The following is a 20,095-nucleotide window of genomic DNA, read 5'->3' on the forward strand; positions in this document are numbered from 1 at the left end:
CTCTGGCACTTTCAAAGCCCTAAAGGGATTCTATCCTGATCTTTCTTTTGAGCAAGAATGATCTAATCAGTGTAAAAGTAATATTCTGGCAGCAGAAACTTTGAACGCTTATTTCTTTGCCCCTTCCTAACATTGCCACAGTGCTTTTTCCAATAATAAAAATATGATGTCGAAGGCCACAGTGATAACACAGTGGAAGGGCATTTATTTTGCATATGGCTGACCCAGGACGAACGCGAGTTTGATCCCCAGCATCCCTTATGGTCCCCTGAGCCTGCCAGGAGTGATTCTGAGTGCAGAGCCAGGGGTAACCCTGAGCACCGGGTGTGTCCCAAACAAAACAAAACAAAAATATATGATGTCTGGTGTCTCAAGACTGGTAATTTCTTAAGGTCCATCGGTCCCTGCAAACAGATTTTTATTATTTTCCAGATTAACAAAGCTATTGTTGTTTTTTGGTTAATCAAAAGTTTATTTATTTATTTATTTTTGGTTTTGGGGTCATACCCGGAAGTGCTCAAGGGTTACTCCTGGCTCTGCATTCAGAAATCGCTCCTGGCAGGCTTGGGGAACCATATAGGATGCTAGGATTCAAACCACAATCCATCCTGGTTTTTTGGGCCACACCCTTTTGACGCTCAGGGGTTACTCCTGGCTATGCGCTCAGAAATCACCGCTGGCTTGGGGGGACCATATGGGACGCCGGGGGATCGAACCGTGGTCCGTCCTACACTAGCGCTTGCAAGGCAGACATCTTACCTCTAGCGCCACCTTCCCGTCCCCCAAAATCCATCCTGGATCAGCTGAGTGCAAGGCAAACACCCTACTGCTGTGCTAGCTCTCTGGCCCAAAAAGTTTTATTTTAAGAGCAGGGCACTTGAGGCATTTATTTGCCTTGCATGTGACCAACTTGGGTTCTATCTATCCCCAGTATCACACATGGTCTCCCCATGTTTCACCAGGATTGATCCTGAGTATAGGGCCAGAAGTTAAGCCCTGAGCATAGCTAGGTATGGCCAAAAAAAAAAAGAAGAAGAAGAAGAAGCCCAAAGATACCCAAAGATTTTCTCTTTATTTGTTAAAGGCTAAACTTAATTCTCTTTGCCTAGTGCTGCCTTCTATTAGTATAAATGAGATTGTCTATAATAACAAATCAAATATAATAGTACTAGTCTAATATTATAATTAAACATCAACAATATTATTGTAAGGAGAGTATTTGAAGTATTAATATTTTTGTTACTGTAGGTATAACTACTGAATAGGCATGTTTGCCTCATTTGGATTTTTTTTTTTTTTTTGGTTTTTGGGCCACATCCAGTGACACTCAGGGTCCTGGCTCTTGGGGGACCATATGGGACACCAGAGATCAGAGACCAGATCTGTTCTGGAACAGTTGCGTGCAAGGCAAATGCCCTATGATGTGCTATTTCCCCGGCCCCCATTTGGATTATTTTTTGAAGAAACATCATTCTCTCCTACTTCCTAAAACTTTATGTGGTCTATTTTCCACCACTTTTGTGGGAAGAGAAAATTATGACCTTGAGCATATAAGAAGTTGCACATTAATTTTCACTTACTGTATTTTTCGCTCTATGAAACGCACCCAAGGGGCTGGAGCAGTGGCGCAAGCAATAGGGCACTAGCCTTGCACGGGCTAACCTAGGATGGACTGCGGTTCAATACCCCCGGTGTCTCATATGGTCCTTCAAGCCAGGAGTGATTTCTGAGCACAGAGCCAGGAGTAACTCCTAAGTGTCACTGGGTGTGACCCAAAAACCAAAAACCAAAAACCAAAAAAAAATAAAGGACGCACCTGACCATAAGACATACCTAGTTTTTAGATGAAAAAAAAAAAAAAAAACAAGAAAAAAAAAAACAAGAAAAAAAATTCTAAAGCAAATAGGGTACTAAAATATTTAATAAACTATAACAGAATAATATTTCAACCATATTACGTGAACATTAAAAATTATCATGATATTATGTCTCTCCTTCCCTGCACTCAGGCTTCAGCTCCAGGCAGCATTCGCTCCATAAGATGCACTTTAAATGGCCTTTTATTATTTTTTCTGGAAATGGGGGGTGGGACACTTGCCTCTGATTCACCACTGACAGAGTAAAAATACATTAACACCTGAACAGAATATTTTTTTAAACTGAGCAGTCAGACAAATGATCTCTCTTTTTAACATCAGAAATTACTCCAGGCAGACTTGGGGAACCTGGCAGGCTATGGGATGCTGGGGATCGAACCTGGGTTGGCCTTGTGCAAGGCAAATGCTCTACCTACCGTGCTATTGCTCCAGACCCCTCTTTGTAATATCTTTATCCTCGGGATCCTACTTATCATGCTAGGTTGTTATCCTCTCTTCTCTTCCTCTAGCTTTTGATAACTATATCTGTTTAGGCAATTTTATTTTAATACTTTTAGAAGGATCAAAACAAACTTCCCTACAGTGTGAAATGTGGGAGTCTATTTAAAAAAAAGAGACTCATCATCAGAGAAAAGCCATTTTTATTTCCCTGTCTTCCCCCCCCCCCTCATAGAAAGGTGCATGGGGTGTGCTCTGTTTTATGACATTTTTTGGAATAGAGTGGCAGGTTTTTATGAAATACCCATTTTTCTGTTCAATACAACATCAGAGGAAGTGACTTTTTCTCAAAAAATCTTCTCATACCTACATTCTGGAATTTATTTATTGGACAAACTTTTACTGAACAACTTCTATGTAGGAAGCCCTATGCCATGTGCTGTTGAGTGAGATTTTTCAAGCTACATTAATTTGCCTAAAACAAAACAGAACAAAACAAAACAATGGGGCCAGAGCAATAATACAGCAGTGAGGGCCTTTGCTTTATTCATGACTAATCTGGGTTTGATCCCTGGCATCCCATATGATCCTCTGAGACTGCCAGGAGTAATCTCTGAATGTAGAGCCAGGAGTTACCCCCTGAGTGCTGCCAGGAATGGCTCCAAAACAAACAAACAAACCAAAAAATACCAAAGAACCCAGCATCTTATCTATGACAGATAAGTTTGATAAGTCATATAATAAAGGTATCCTCAAAGATAAGAGCCGAGAGAAGTGGATTTTAAGGCCAATTTCAAATTCATCTAAAAATTCTTTTTGATTTGTTTGTTTTTTGTTTATTTGTTTGTTTTGGGGCTACACCCATTGACCCTCAGGGGTACTCCTGGCTATGCTCTCAGAAATTGTTCCTGGCTTGGAGGCACCATATGGGACACTAGTCCATTTTAGGCTAGTGCTTGCAAGGCAGACACCTTTAGTGCCACTGCTCTGGCCCCTTGAAATTCTTTTTTCTTAGGAGGGGGTCACCAGGTATTACTCCTCGCTCTGTACTCAGATTGCCCCTGGCAGGCATGGGGAACCATATGGGATGCCAGGATTTGAACCAGGGTCCTTCCTGTGTTGGCCTTGTGCAAGGCAAACCCCCTACTGCTGTGCTATTGCTCTGGCCCCTCATCTAGAAAATTTAAGTAAAGTGAGTGTATCAGGAATCTTTATTTTGAAAGCACAAAACATCAGACATTTTGGATAAAAGCTGCTAACAAACTTTCTTGTCTAGATTGTAATAAAGTTTATGTCTTGAGCCTCACTTGTTTCAGTGCATTACATGAAAGCTACCAATTTGGTAGTTGTTTTTTTTTTTTTTTTCTGATTTGGGGGCTACACTCTACAGTGCTCAGGAACTACTCCCAGTTCAGTGCTCACAGGGTGATGCTCAGATGCCCAGACAGTGCTGAGGAAGGGGCGGGTGGGGTATCAAACCAAGCCTCTTCCGTGAAAGTTTGCACACTCTCCCTTTGATCTGTCTGGCTGACTCCCAACATTCTGTTCTTTTTATTAAGGATATTGAGCAAATTTATATTGATGAATGATATTTTTAATTCTAAAACAAAATTTTATGATAAAAAACATTATGGGGCCCGGAGAGATAGCACAGTGGTGTTTGCCTTGCAAGCAGCTGATCCAGGACCAAAGGTGGTTGGTTCGAATCCTGGTGTCCCATATGGTCCCCCATGCCTGCCAGGAGCTATTTCTGAGTAGACAGCCAGGAGTAACCCCTGAGCATCGCCGGGTGTGGCCCAAACAAAACAAAACAAAACATTATGGACTCATCAAGTTTATATACGTCTGTCTTTGGGTTGGAGACACATTATAGGGCTTAATTTGTTTTTCACTGTTGATACTTGGTACCACATATGGTACCCCCAGACACACCCAGAAATGATCCTGAACATCAGGGCCAATAGTAACCTTTGAGTACCACTGGATGTGGCTAAATAATAATAATAATAATAATAATAATAATAATAATAATAATAATAATAATAATCCTCGGTCACACAAGACATTGAGAAGTACTATTTTAATTAGTGATAGTTTTTTGGTTTTTTTTTTTGGTTTTTGGGCCACACCCGGTAACGCTCAGGAGTTACTCCTGGCTATGTGCTCAGAAGTTGCTCCTGGCTTGGGGGACCATATGGGACACCGGGGGATCGAACCGCGGTCCGTCCAAGGCTAGCGCAGGCAAGGCAGGCACCTTACCTTTAGCGCCACCGCCGGCCCTTTTTTTTTTTTTTTTTTTTGGTTTTTGTATTAGTGATAGTTTTAAAATAAATTCAAAGTAAGTTAAACAGTTTTTCTTCTGGTAAATAAGAACATGTTAATTGCTTTTTTTTGTTTGTTTGTTTGTTTTGTTTTTTTTGTTTTTTTTTTGGTTTTTGGGCCATACCCATTTGACGCTCAGGGGTTACTCCTGGCTATGAGCTCAGAAATCGCCCCTGGCTTGGGAGGACCATATGGGATGCCGGGGGATCGAACCACGGTCCGTCCTACGCTAGCGCTTGCAAGGCAGACACCTTACCTCTAGCGCCACCTTCCCGGCCCCTTGTTTTTTTTTTTTTAATTGAAACAATTGAGATCTACAAACTCCTTCATAGTTGAATTTGAGATAGACAATGTACGTGTCAGGGCCCTTCCCACCACCAACGTCAACCTTCCTCCACCAATGGACCCAGGGTGCTTCCTGTTCCACCACCACCCCCTGCCTGCCTGCGTAACAGGCCCTGGTCAAAGTTTAGGTTCCCTTGATTCTATTCTCATTGACTTTGCTTGGATATTTAGTTCTGTCATTTATTTCCCCACCAATGCATCCAGAGACCATTTGGCCCCTGGCCCCCAGCCTTTCTTTGATTCTTTCTTCTTAGTTTAATAGAAAAATGTGGAAATATGTGGTAAAATAAAGTAATCTGTGTCCTAAGGTTCTTTATTTATTTATTTTTTTTTTGGTTTTTGGGCCACACCCTGTGACGCTCAGGGGTTACTCCTGGCTATGCGCTCAGAAGTTGCTCCTGGCTTCTTGGGGGACCATATGGGGCGCCGGGGGATCGAACCGCGGTCCGTCCTAGGCTAGCGCAGGCACCTTACCTCCAGCGCCACCGCCCGGCCCCTGTGTCCTAAGGTTCTATGAAAAAGGTGGGAGTCCTGATTTAAAAGATAAGAGATAGAAAACAATACAATTAAAAAGTGTGGGGGGGCAGTTTTTTTTTAAAGAACATGTTAATTGTTTTGATCTTCTAAAATTATTCTTGTTTGTTTGTTTGTGTTAGGGCCACAGCCCCACTGTGTTCAGGAGTAACTCCTGGTGGGCTCAAAGACTATGTGGAATACAAGGGATCAAACTCTGGCTGGCCAGGTCCAAGACAAATGCCATTACCCACAGTGCTCCTGCCCTAAAAATGACATTGGCTCTTTCACTATTATTTATAAATAATTTGCAGCTGGGACCAAGCGATAGCACAGCGGGTGAGGTGTTTGCCTTGCATGTGGCCGACCCAGGTTCGATCCCAGCATCCCATATGGTCCTTCAAGCCTGCCAGTAGCAATTTCTGAGTGCAGAGTCAGGTGCAGAGCACCACCAGGGGTAGCGCAAAAACAAAAACAAACAAACAAAAATACAAATCTGCAGCAGTATCTAAAGCATAAAATAGTCAAATGACCTAAGTCAAATGACAGAAAGATAAGTAAGGTACCCACCTTAGAAACGGCTGACCCGGGTTCCATTCCCTGTACCTCATTTAGTACCGCCAAACCCAGACAAGAGTGCTCCCCAAGGACAGAGCCAGAAATAAGTCGAGCACTAGCAGGTATGCAGATGGAAGGAAGGAAGGAAGGAAGGAAGGAAGGAAGGAAGGAAGGGAGGGAGGGAGGGAGGGAGGGAGGGAGGGAGGGAGGGAGGGAGGGAGGGAGGGAGGGAGGGAGGGAGGGAAGAAATAAAAAAAATAATAAAATGGGGTCGGAGCAATAACACAGCGGTAGAGTGTTTGTCTTGCATTTGGCCAACCTGGGAGGAACCCGGTTGATTCCCGGCATCTCATATGGTCCCCCATGCCTGCCTTGATTGATTTCTGAGCTCAGAGCCAGGAGTAACCCCTGAGCACCACTGGGTGAGACCCAAAAACCAAAATAATAATAATAATAAGATGGCAAAAATGACTTTTCCTATTATAAACTTGAAACTGTGATCTGTTCAAGTATTCTGGGATCCAGGTAGAACGGCCATTTTTCAAAAGTATTACTGCTTGAGGGGCCGGGCGGTGGCGCTAAAGGTAAGGTGCCTGCCTTGCCTGCGCTAGCCTCGGACGGACCACGGTTCGATCCCCCGGCGTCCCATATGGTCCCCCAAGCCAGGAGCGACTTCTGAGCGCATAGCCAGGAGTAACCCCTGAGCGTCACCGGGTGTGGCCCAAAAACAAAAACAAAAACAAAAACAAAAACAAAAAAAAGTATTACTGCTTGAAATAGCAGGATAGTCAACAACATACCCAGAAAGTTGATCATTTAATGTGTCCCATTTTTCTCAAATTATATTCCCCCTTTTTGGGAATTGCTTTTTGCTACAGCATATTGAAGTCTCTGATGAAACATAATCGAATATTTTAAAATTCATTCCCAATGTGCTTGAAATAAACCAGGGTTGGACTCCATTGTGGCTCTACTTTGTGATCTCTTGAGTAGCTGAAGACTTTAGTATTGGTGGGCTCCAAACTGTTCAGGAAATAATTTTCTTTAAAAGGGAAATAAAACTAAACTTTGAATAAGATTACTACTAGCAATATTTATTGTATGCAAAGAATATGTACAAGAATTACAATAGGACATCTTTTCTTTTTTTTCATTTTTCATTTTTCTTTTTTTCCGTTTTTTTTTTTTTTTTTTTTTTTTTTTGATTTTTGGGTCACACTCGGCAACGATCAGGGGTTACTCCTAGCTCTATGCTCAGAAATCACTCCTGGCAGGCTCGGGGGACCATATGGGATGCCGGGATTCGAATCACCATCCTTCTGCATGTGAGGCAATGTTCTACCTCCATGCTATATCTCCGGCCCAGGGTATCTTTTCTTAAGAATAATTTATTGGGCTGGAGAGATAGCACAGTGGTAGGGCATTTGCCTTGCATGCTGAAGGACGGTGGTTCGAATCCCAGAATCCCATATGGTCCCCGGAGCCTGCTGGGGGTGATTTCTGAGCATAGAGCCAGGAGTAGCCCCTGAGCGCTGCCGGGTGTGACCCCCCCCAAAAAAAAAGAAAAAAAAAAGAACAATTTATTAAAGCTGGAGAGATAGCACAGCGATAGGGCATTTGCCTTTCATGCCTGGTTCGATTTCCGGCATTCTATATGGTCCCCCAACCTGCCAGGGGCAATTTCTGAGTACAGAGCCAGGGGTAACCCCTGAGTACCACTGGGGTGACCCAAAAACCAATCAATCAATTAATAAATGATTATATGAAGTTAAAACAACTTATTAGCTTATAGGAGTTTTTTAATTGTTGGGTATTGTGTTTGATTTTTGATGTCAGTGATGGGACATAAGCCTCCTGGTGCAAGTCATGAATTTCAGCCTTTGCACTCTCTCCAACCCAGCACTATTTTTTTTAAAATATGGACTACTGATGCAGGAGTGATAGCACAGAGGGGAGGGCATTTGCCTTGCATTCAGCTTACCCAGTTGGATCTCCAGCATGCCATATGGGTCCCCATGCCTGCTAGGAGCAATTTCTGAGCACAGAGCTCAGGAGTAACCCCTGAGCATGGCCAGTGTGGCATCTCCCCCCAAAAATACATATGGACTACTTTGTGAATTTGTGTGCCATCATTGTGCCAGGGTCGTGCTAATTTTTCATTCTTGTTCTAATTACATTTTTCAAATATTCCTTAGTGGGTTTTTTGATTAGTAATGTCGAACTAAACTCAGTAAAATTTTGAATTTTAGGGGTTGGATAGACAGCACAGTTGTAGGGCGTTTGTTTTGCATGCAGTTGACCCGTGAAGGACCTGGTTCAATTCCCAGCATCCCACACTGGGTTGGCCCAGAAACCAATCAATCAAGTTTAAAAAAATTAAGAATATTTTTAAAATTTTAACTTTCCCACTATATGTCAGTATCCTTGAGTTTTAAAATGTAACAAATATAATATGACTTTTGATAAGCAGGATCCTACCTGGAAATACTAATTTTTATCTGAAGGAATAAACAGATAATATCAAATTACACATATTTTGCATGTTGAGTTTATTGTGGTTTTATGAACAGTATGAATTCTGGTGTCACTGGTTATCTTTGTCAACCAAGTTCTGAGTCAAACTTAGCACTGTTGCATGGTTTTTTTAGATATCCCTCAAAGTCAGTGTCCATAATAGTTAATGTCTTGTATAGTAGTAACTAGTTACTGGTTAAATTAACTATTAATATTGTTATATTAGCTATTATATATTTATATTAACTAGTTAATATTATGTATGATAATAACTAGTTAAGGGCCAGACAGATATCACAGCAGAAAGGCATTTGCCTTGCACACAGCCGATTTGGGACTGAATGAACCTAGATTGGATTCCTGGCATCCCATGTGGCTCCCTGAGTCTACCAGGAGCACAGAGCCAGGAGTAACCCCTTAAGCGCTGTTGGGTGTGACCCCCCCAAAAAAAACCCACAAAACTAGCTAATAGTTAATATTCATTGAAACTATTACTTGTAAAAGCTTCTTATAAAACTACAGTCTTCTCTTATATGTATGTCTCACTCTCACCTCTTTCTCTTGAATATTAGCATAAAAACTTCTTTCTTCTCTGGGACTGCAATAGTCAGTGAAATTAGTTTTGGAGATAAATGAAATGTATTCATAAATATTCACCTAGGGGCCAGAGAGATGGCATGGAGGCAGAGCATTTGCCTTGCATGCAGAAGGATGGTGGTTCGAATTCTGGAATCCCATGTGGTCCCCCGAGCCTGCCAGAAATGATTTCTGAGCACAGAGCCAGGAGTGACCCCTGAGCACTGCCGGGTATGACCCCAAAACCAAAAAATAAAAAATAAATAAAAAATAAATATTCACCTATTTACATGATAGTAGATTCATAGTACATTCCACTTCATACCCTTAAACATCGTTCCAATTCCATCCATAATCTTTGCCTTGCGATAAGAAATGAACTTAGGTTTCCCAAACCATAATGTAGAAAAATATTATAAACAATCATCTGTTTTCAAATTTTAAACCTCATGGTTGAAATACACACTCAAACATTCTACAGGAATGGATAATATCTGATTGTTCATGCATCCATAAATAATTGCTTCCTGGAAGATGAATTTTACATTGTATTTTAATTTAAATATCCACTGGACTAGTGGCTATATTTTGGACCATATAGCAATTAAATATCCCTCGAATTTGGTATACCTGCCCTCGGTGATGTTAAAGGCCTTCATTATTTGAAAACAAAATAGTCCGCAATATAATAAGTTGAAAAGATAAACCTCTAGTGATAGAGGTGATGGTTTATCTTCCCAACATTCTGGACATTCTAAATTTTTTAAAGGAGAAAGAAAAGAAACCCATTGATAAATTTAATTTGAACCTCAGAATTTAACATTTTTAAAGAAATATGCATATCTTAATTATTTTCAGAAATTTTCACTGCGTAATAAAATGTTGTATTTTATAAGCCAGTCTATGTTTCCTGAGAAGGAAAGAAAAATGAGGAACGATTTAAAATGCTCACACCCAAAAATGCAAAACAATTCTTACATATTATTTCTCCCCAATCCCTAGGGCAATACAAGACTTCATGTCTTCCTCCCTAGCTGATCATGTACTATTTTAACCCCCCATTTTAATATATGTGTATATATATATCTTTTTGAGCTATTAATTATGTATTATAATATCCTTCCCCCCCCCAAAGAACTAGAAACTGAACTGACCCCTGCATTTTTTTATGAAAAAAAAAAAAAGGCATCAACCTTTGAAAGCATTTTCTCCTAAAAGTCATTTTAGTTGCATTTAAGAACCATCCATTACTATCCTTCCCAGGAATGTTATTTTTCAACCCTTCCCCCCAATACACACAGACACACACACACACACACACACACACACACAGCATTCTCATCAGACTATAATTCATCATGGCCTTAGCAAATAAGAACAGGTCGGCTTCAAGAAAGCAAGGACATCAAAATTCAAAATTGCAGCTGGACTCATGCTGGCTGGGTGTGGGGTGGGGGGAACCCTCCAGAGAGAGACAGAGAGACAGAGAGAGACAGAGATAGAGGAGAGAGAGAGAGAGAGAGAGAGAGAGAGAGAGAGAGAGAGAGACTGAGTTGAAGGAAAAATTGGTGGGGAGGGAAGGGAAGAAAAAAAAAGTAGTAGCCTTTGGTAAAAGCATGCGCCTGTCTCTTTAAATCTTAAAAAAAAAAAAAAGCCTTTTCTGAAGCTGGAGAGAGAGAGAAGGTGCTAGAACTCTATACGATCATGACTGGAAAGCAGGATCCCTCAGTGCCTGCCGACCCTTCTTCCCAGCACCAGCCAGAGAGGCAGCTGAGCATCAGCCTGCCCTGGGTCTAGGAGAGCCAGCAGCAAGGATAAGGATGCTCCTGCCCCAGCCAGCTGCAAGGAAAGGCCATTGAGAAGAGCAGATCTTTCAAGGGAATGAGGCGGAGGCTCGCTTTTATGTCCAAAGCCACTATCATCCTCCTTGCAGCAGACGGACATGCCATTTTCAGAGGGATTCTCCAGCCACTGCCTGGCCAGCCACCGGTGCTAAGAAGTCTGCACCTGCCATTGTCTTGCTGGCACCTGGCCTTGCTCTCTTCCTCCTCCTCCTCCTCCTCCTCCTCGTCCTCCTCCTCCTCCTCCTCGTCCTCCTCCTCCTCCTCCTCCACCACCACCACCACCACCTCCTCCTCCTCCTCCTCTTCCTCCTCCTCCTCCTCCTTTTCCTCCTCCTCGGCCTGGGCATAGATGGCATTCTGGAGGTAAAGACAAAAAAGGCTGCCAGGAGGATTTGCAGGCATATCCCACTTGCGATCAGCTGACATCCCTCACTGAAGGCGGCCTGCGATGTCTTGCTTATTCATTTCGTACCCTGGGAGCTGCGGGGACTAGCAGCGTGCAAAAAACTATGCATTTCAAACAGCGGTGCTTGTGCAGAAAGAGGGGTGACAGAGAGGCAGCCAGCCAGGCCAGAGCACAGCTGGATTTTCTCCTGGTTTTTATCCATTTCTGCAGGATCATGTATTCGTAAGGGATGAGGCGGGCCACGGCGAACCCAGGCCTGAGCCGCGGCCTACCCAGTCTGTCCAGAGCCAGGCCCTCCACTACCGGAACCGAGAGCGCTTTGCCACAATCAAATCAGCATCTTTGGTAAGCAGACACCCCTCTACCCACCTTCCCTGCCTGCCTTCCCCTCCTCCCCATCTGGCATTCCTCTCCCTGGCTCTCCTCCCCAGCTCAGCCTCCTCTCTCTCTCTCTCTCTCTCTCTCTCTCTCTCTCTCTCTCTCTCTCTCTCTCTCTCTCTCTCATATTCTCTCTCATATTCTCTCTCATTCTCTCTCTCATTCTCTCTCTCATTCTCTCTCTCTCTCATTCTCTCTCTCACTCTCTCTCTCATTCTCTCTCTCTCTCTCTCTCTCAAGGCTTCATGGATGGGGAGGACTGGTTTCTCTCCCTCTTGATCATTTGATTCATGTTAGGAATCGAAAAATAATAATTCTTTTAGGAAAAAAAAATCTGTTGGCATAGCAACCTGATCTGATGTTTTTAGCATTGTCTATGGCATGGGAAATGTAAAAAAAAAAAAAAACCCACCTTTTTTTTGGTGTGTGTGTGTGTGTGTGTATGTGTGTATTTATATTTGTCTGTATATGCAGAATAAAAGGCCTTTCAGATGAAGTTGCTAACCCATCCAAAAATTTTTTAAATAAAGCTATTCATCTTTTCATTGAGATCGTGCAAAAAAATTTTTTTTAATTGATATCTATGTATGCAGGGTGTACACTGCTTTTTTTTTTTTTTTGGTAGAGCTGTCTGAATGTCTTAAAATGTAGACATACACATGAAAAGAGAAAAGGCCATCTTTTGAAATATCGGGCTGCTAGCTGATGTATAGAATTCTAGAAAATAACAGAGTTGGAAAAAAAAAAAATAAAAGAGCTGCTGTCCAGGGATGGATTGCTGGTTTGTTCTGGTTCATTCATTTATTTATTGCAACAATGGTAGTGGCTCCACTTCCCCGTTTAACCCTTGAAGAATTTCCTGGCACCCCGAGAGCCATCAAAAGGTCTTGCAGGAAAGGCCAGGAATGGTTGTGAGAGAACAGGCACTGTGGGAGCCCTCAGCATTTTTACTATTGCAAATGTGATTGCTGGATGCCCTTGTAGTAGCGAAAGGGGTGTGTGCAGGAAGAGTTAGTTTTCATGCCTCCTCCCCTTGGCCCCCCACGCGTGCGCGTGCGCGCTTGCAAACACACACACACACACTCTCACACACACACACACACATACACACACACACACACACACACACACACACACACACACATTTTCATCCTTTCATCCCCAGCCCTCTAAACTCTCTTCCATCTTTTTTGCCACTGAATCTCACTTCTCAGCTCCCCCACCCCACCCCCAAACAAAATTATGGGAATAGGAATAGTCGTTGTTTTTGCCCAAATTGATGGTAGAGGTCACATGGGCAGAAAGAGTTAGTAGACACAACCCAGCTATTACATTTAGAACCCATGATGACATCATTTGAGGCCGAGCCAGAAATGATTTTTTTTTCTTGTCCTATTTTTTTTTTAAAAGAAGAAAACACCGATTTCCACTTTTATTGCCGGTGTCTGAATGCCTCGGATGCCATGTGGAAGCGAGAATGCTTTGTGATCTTTAAAGGTCCAAGTATAAGGAAAATGGAAGTTAAAGTCCCCACGTACTGTGCTGTGTCTTCCTCTGTTTCATGCAGGCTGCTTACAAACAAGCTTGCTTTTGGAAATGTCTTTATTAGAAGTTTCTTTGTCATCTCTTATTTTAATAGACAGGGTTTTTTGTTTTGGGGTTGGTGGGTTTTTTTTATTACTATTATTTTAAATTGATACCATACTATGTACTAGAGATCATAAAATGTCCACTCTCTGTGTTTGCTCACGACTGCTAAGCCCCTTAAAAAAAAAGGCTTCTGGGTCTAAATAAAAGCATCGTGAAACTACAAAATATGATCTTAATGCCAGGAGAACTGACAAAAGAATGACAATATTTATGGAATAGTATCCCTACTTAACACCAAACTCTTCGAAGACTTGTGCCTTTAACAGATCTATTCATGTTGAAAACAGAGGGAGAAATTATGAACCAGCACTATGATTCCAAGCACGATAAGCATTTTATTTTATTTTATTTTATTTTATTTTATTTTATTTTATTTTATTTTATTTATTTTTTGGTCTGTGAAACAGACACTAACCAAGTGGATTTTCTTCAGCTGGGACAGATGTTTCCTTCTTCCTTGCCACACCCTCATTTCCACAGCAGAGATCCAAGATTTCCTATGCCCAGTCAGATAGGACTAGTTGCCATCCCAGATTTCTGCCCTCCCAGCTGGTACTCGTGAACTCATTCATGGCTGCTCCTCTGTCCACATCAGCCATCAGAGACTTCCTCGATGGGGAGGGATCTGCAAGCTTGTGGAACTGGGCCTCCTCTCTGCTGGGAGAAACCCAGAAACTCCCACAGGCTTCATGGTCTTCATGACTTCGGGTTTATTCAAAGGGCCCTGCCCAGTGTTAAGTTACAGACCGGAAGGAACGGATCAGGTGTTGTCGTGACCACATAATAAGTTGTTTTACATGGAAAAAAAAAATCCCTCTCTAGATGACCCTTTGGGGAATCATGGTATGATTGATGGGGATTTCTCAGAATTCAGTGGTATGTGGTTCTCATGGGTTGGCGGGTGGGGAATCACAAGAAGAGAAAGTTAGTCTGATACTGTGGCAACATGTGATGGTTGGACAATATCATCATGAATATTTTCATGTGTGTTAGCAATTGCTTATTATAAAGGCTAATTGAAGAGGGATATAGGAACTAGCACATTGGACAGCATTAAAATATATATATAGCTAATTAAATATATATATATACTATTTCTTCAAGTTTTTCATGAATTTTGACTCAATTAAAAAACACCCAACTTAATTGGCACAAAAGTAAAAAAAAAAAAAAATCAAGGTCTAGTGTATGAAATCACTAAGTCGTCAGAATTTCTCTTCCCCCAATAGGTGACAATACTGTATTCACTTATTTCTTTGCCATTTTCTAGCCTAAGTTCCCAAAACCCACAAAGTGATTCAAAAGTAAGCAGCAAGAAGAGAAATAGTCTATCAATTTGTTTTTCAGTGAGTGATAGTGTATATTTTTAAGAAATGTACAAACTAACCAAAATATTATGGTCTATTAGTCACTTTTTAATCACCTTTTCAACATCAGTTTAAAAAAGGTCTTATCCTGTGATTTTTTTTTCTCCCTTAACATTTTCATTCGACATGTGCTTTTGAATGGGTTGGAGTTATTGACAAGTGTATGGAGCCCATGGGCTACAAATTTTTACTGCTAGATAGTTTTTATCACTTTGGTACTTACACACTGAGATTTTTTACGATATTATGCACTACTGCACAATTGCACTTGAAACAAAGGAAAAGCAAGGACTGTAAACCTTGATACCTGAGGAAACTTTAGAATTATAATGACTTCATTATAATCAATTAAGGACGAGAATTTGTTTTGCCTTATTTTTAGGAAACGAGAAAGCAGAAGGGGATTTCGTAGAATTATTTTCGTCTTATCTGCTTCTCTTTGATATAAAAGTTCATTTAGGGCCAATTCACTCTCTGAAGGCCAATAATGGTTTAATTCACCCTTCAAAATTATTTATCTGACTTATTCAGTCTTTGAGATGTGTCTTCCTTGACTGTTGGTGTTTTTGTTTGGTTTTATGTGTGAAATGTTAATATTTTGACTCTATGAGTTGACACAGTTGCGCGTGTTTTCAGCTGTTATTTCATCTAATGTCATTTCTTCTTCAAATTTCACTTTGTCCTTTGTTCCCTTCATTAGATGTCCCCATAGTCAGAAGAGTTCCAAAGCCATATCTATTAGAAAATATAGCTTTTGGGTTTTTTTAGGATTCTTGCTGGAATGTGGTTTTCTTTCTACAGAGGTTAATTTATGTTAGGATTTGCATTAAAAGCAAGGGATCTGAAACTTTTGCTTTTTAATCTCTAAGAAATTATATCATAGAAAATGACTGTTATGTCCATTTAAATATGTTGTTTTACCTTGATTTTGCTAGATACAGTAGGAAAAAACAGGTAAAAATGTAATCTTCCTTTCAAATTTTAAAAATCTAACACAGTTATTCAACAGCTTGTGAAAATAGTTACCTAAAAAAGTTTGAGATTTTAGAATCAAAATGTTGGCATCTCAGGAGTAAAATGCTACCGTTTAACCTCTAATAAACCCTTATTTTCTTTAAATATTTGAAAACATAGGTTTTCCCCTCCCCCAGATAGTGTATCAAAAGATATTCATCAAAAAAAAATCACATGTTTTCTTCTGTTTGATTTCTAAGTCTCACTGAGATCATTGATAGTAATAGTGTTTTCATTTGATGACAAATGATTCCATATGCCAACTTCCATGACTAAAGTCTATAAAAACTTTAAGTGGACTTTGATGAGTTTGAGATGGAAACATTGTTAAATGCCTTTCTTATAATGCCTTTCTTAAATGCCTTTCTTTGTTCAGTAAGTTGCTTATACTATATTTCAGATAAAGTGGAGGCTTGGGTTTTTTGGTTTTGGTCTTTTTTGGAGTTTTTGGAGCCACTCCTCGCAGTGGTTAGGGTTCACTCCTGGCTCTGCTCTCAGGAGTTTGCACTTCCAGTGGGCTTAGGGGACCATCAGAATTGTGGGGATCAAATCCGGGTCAGCGACATGTAAGGCAAATGCTCTGTCCACTGTACTATGGCTCCAGCTCCTGAAATGTTTTATTATGTGGCCAAATTTTGCTGACATTAGATGTAAAGGAAACTGTAAAAAAAAAAAAAAAAAAAAAAAAAGGTCAGTCCTCCTTTCTGTTGTCTTTTTTTTTCACATATCATTCAGATCTATGAAATGGTTAATAAAATAACAATTTTATTAAATCCATATAATTCATACAACTTGGGTACAAAGTTTTATTTTATTGTGAAACTTGTTCTTTCTCCTGAGTTCACTTTTGATATAGGGCTCCCCATCCTCTGAATTACTTATTGAGGGGGGAAAAATTAGTTGCTACTCCTGGTGGAAGGACACAGATCAACATAGAAGGACATGCTGGTCCCCTGTGGAAGTTAGCTGTCCGGCCTCTTTACATATAAAGAAACAGAGTTTGAAAAGTTAAGTTAGTGGCCCCTGGTTTGTTCTTTAAAAAAACAAAAACAAAAACAAAAACTTTATTTATTGATTGATTGGTTTTTGGGCCACACTCAGCGGTGGTCAGGAGTTACTCTTGGCTCTCCACTCAGAAATTGCTGCTAGCAGGTTCGGGGGACCATATGGGATGCTGGGAATCAAATCGGGTCCCTCCCGGATTGGCCGCATACAAGGCAAATGCCCCACTGCTGTGCTATCTCTCTGGCCCCTACCCTGGTTTGTTCTTGAGTGAGGAATTATCTCCAGGCAGCATGCTTGGCATGCAATATGCTTCTGTTCCACTTTTCATCAGTCACATTTTTGAGGCTACCCACGTGGAGCCCCAATGTCACTACATTTCTCTAACTAGTTGATTCCCACGATGACTCACTCCTTCCTATTTTAGTCATATGGTTTTCCTTGAGCCAATGAAGAGGCCCAGGACCTTCTTTCAAATCCCAGACTCTGTGAAAAGTTGACAGGTAAATTCTGGAGAAAAGCAAATTGTAAACCATAAAGGATGATAAAAATATTATGAGCTATTTTTGGGAGGGGGTTTGAGCCACACCCAGCAGCACTCAAGTGTTACTCCTGGCTCTGTGCTCAGAGATCACTCCTGGAAGGCTCGGGGGACCCATGGGATGCCGAGGATCAAACCCAGGTCCATCCTCATTAGCAGTATGCAAGGCAAATGCCCGCTGTGCTATCACTCTGGCCCCAGAGCTATCTATATTTTTATAGTCTCTGAAGCAGTAATGTATTTGTAAAAAATACACTATTTGTATCATATTATTATACAAATACAATATTTGTAAGAGATACACAGCTTCAACTTAAAACTCAGAGGTATAAATAATTATGTTGATAATACATTTTTCTAAAATACATTTTCTATGGTAGACTTCATAAAAATACAACATCTTGGTGCTGTTGTGTTTAAATTCATCTTTCTAGCTTGAGCAGAGCATTCTAAAGTATACTGTCTGTCACTCTGGGAACCTAGAAAAGATGATCACTTTGAAATTTTGAAAATTTCAAACAAGAGGAATTTCTAACGAGTGGAAGATCTGAGGGGTTTGTGAAGGTGTTTATTCAACTTACGGGGAACATTTCAAAGCCATCCATCAGTCTTGGAGGTACAACTGGGTATCATAAAGTATAATGGAAGTAGGCCAAGGTTTCTGTGAGGATCATCTCTTCCCAGGATGCTGGCTGTGGATTCATCCAAAAACTGTTTTGGATCTAACTCATTTTTTTTTATTTGGGGGGGTGGGTCACACCCAGGCAGGTTCAGTGGCTGGCTCCTCCTGGCTCTGCACTCAGAAATCACCCCTGGCAGGTCGGAGGACCATACGGGATGCCAGGATTCAAACCACCGTCCAATCTAGATCGACTGCATGCAAGGCAAACGCCCTACCGCTGTGCCATCTCTCCGGCCCAGACCTAACTCATTTCTTGTTGATCTTCAGGATAGTTTAGGGAAATGACCATCCTGAGAATATTTTACTGACCACAGTCAGTCAAACTTTCCGCTGGTAAGTTCCTTTTATGCATCGTGATAGTCTGGAAATGTGTGTCAGCTTTTGGTCATATGATTAAAGAAGGAATAATAGACTAAGAAAAAATAAGTTTTGGGCAAGACAGATCTCTACGTCTTTTCACCCTACGAGATTTTATTGCCACGTTTGTCTGAAAAAAAAGAAAGTTAATTTGTCTAATAAGTGAAAAGATCCAAGTACTATCTTTTTTGTTGATTGGAATTGTTTTGTCATTACAGTTGAACTTCAGGAAAGAACAAGTGTGAGGAAGTAAAATATACATATTTACATGGGCCAGAGCAATAACACAGTGGTTTGATTTTCCAGCATTTCATATTTTTCCCCAGATCATAACCCAGAGTAATTCTTGAGTGCAGAGCCAAGAGTAACTCCTAAACACCACTGGGTGTGGCTCCAAAGATAAATATATAGATAAACATATTAAGATAACTTCTTTCTTCTCTTTATCATGAACTAATTGTGTATTTTTAAAATATGCCTTATTATGAGGATAGACTAGATTGTTTTCTTGGACTTCTTAACTATCTCTTTGGTAACGATACCTCTTTTTTGTCTTAAAATATTTTTCGCTGACATTTTTCAATACATTAAAGAGGATTGTCCTTTAGAAAAGTGGGAATGAAACCTAGCATTCATTTCAGTTGGAAAGCTTTCAGAGTTGGGTTAATGTTGAATGGCGCACTCTGATAATATTATCTGGCCACAGAGCAGTGTTCTAAAAATACAGACTCAGTCTCCTGTGCTAGAACCCCTTCTGCAAAAAGTTGAGAAAGAAATATTCTTTGTACAAGGAGCACTTTGACCCATAAACTGGAAGGAGTAGAGAATGAGAAGCCTGAAGTTTTCCTGAAAAACTTATTTGGACCTCTGGTACAAGGGGAGATACATATAATATATATGTGTATATATATATATATATATAATATATATGGCATTTTAATATATTATTATATAATATATGATATTGTATGCATTATTGTATATAATATATCATACAGATTATATATAACATACATATATAATATGGCTTTATGTGTGGTATAGAAATACAGTACAGGGATGTACATGAGATTGCATCTCATTTAACCCCCAATGCTCTGGCATTTTACCACCCTAAACACCAAGAGTGATGCCAGAGGGGGAAAAAAGAAGTGGGAGAGAGAATGAGAGAGAGAGAGAGTGACCATAGTGGCAGGCAGGTGCCAGGGTTAGAGGGAAACTGGGGACACTGGTGGCAGGAAATGTGCCCTGGTGAAGGCTATTGGACATTGTATGAGTGAAACCCAATCATGAAAAACTTTGTAACTGTGGTTTAAAAAAAAACTATTATGAACAACCTTGTAACCACAATGTTTAAATAAAGTAATTTTTTAAAAAATATTATAAAAGGAAAAGAATAATCCCAGAGCATAGATCCAGTAGTAAGCCCTGAGCACTGCTAGATGTGGTCCATAAATAAACAAGCAAAAAAAATCTTGTTTGAGAGGCTGAGGCTGGAGCAATAGTATAGTTGATGGGGCGGGGGTGGGGGTAGGACGGAGAACCAGGTTCAATCCCCAGCATCCTGTATGCTCCCTGAAGCTTGCCAGGGGCAATTTCTGAGTGCAGAGCCAGGAGTAACCCTGATCACCATTGGGTGTGGCCCCAAAACAAACAAACAAAAATAATATAGTTGATAGGGCACTTCCCTTGCACTCAAATCAATCTGAGT

General features: G+C 40.7%; 1 protein-coding gene across 1 annotated transcript in view; it reads left to right on the forward strand.

Moving 5' to 3' along the window:
- Nucleotides 1-20,095, forward strand: part of TAOK3 (TAO kinase 3) — a 199,321-nt gene that overhangs the window by 124,860 nt on the left and 54,366 nt on the right. The window contains 1 exon segment of the mRNA XM_049788899.1: nt 11,604-11,738. Coding sequence (XP_049644856.1) covers nt 11,604-11,738 — 135 coding nt within the window.

This window comes from Suncus etruscus, chromosome 15 (genome assembly GCF_024139225.1).
Source record: "Suncus etruscus isolate mSunEtr1 chromosome 15, mSunEtr1.pri.cur, whole genome shotgun sequence".
NCBI classification, from domain to species: domain Eukaryota; kingdom Metazoa; phylum Chordata; class Mammalia; order Eulipotyphla; family Soricidae; genus Suncus; species Suncus etruscus.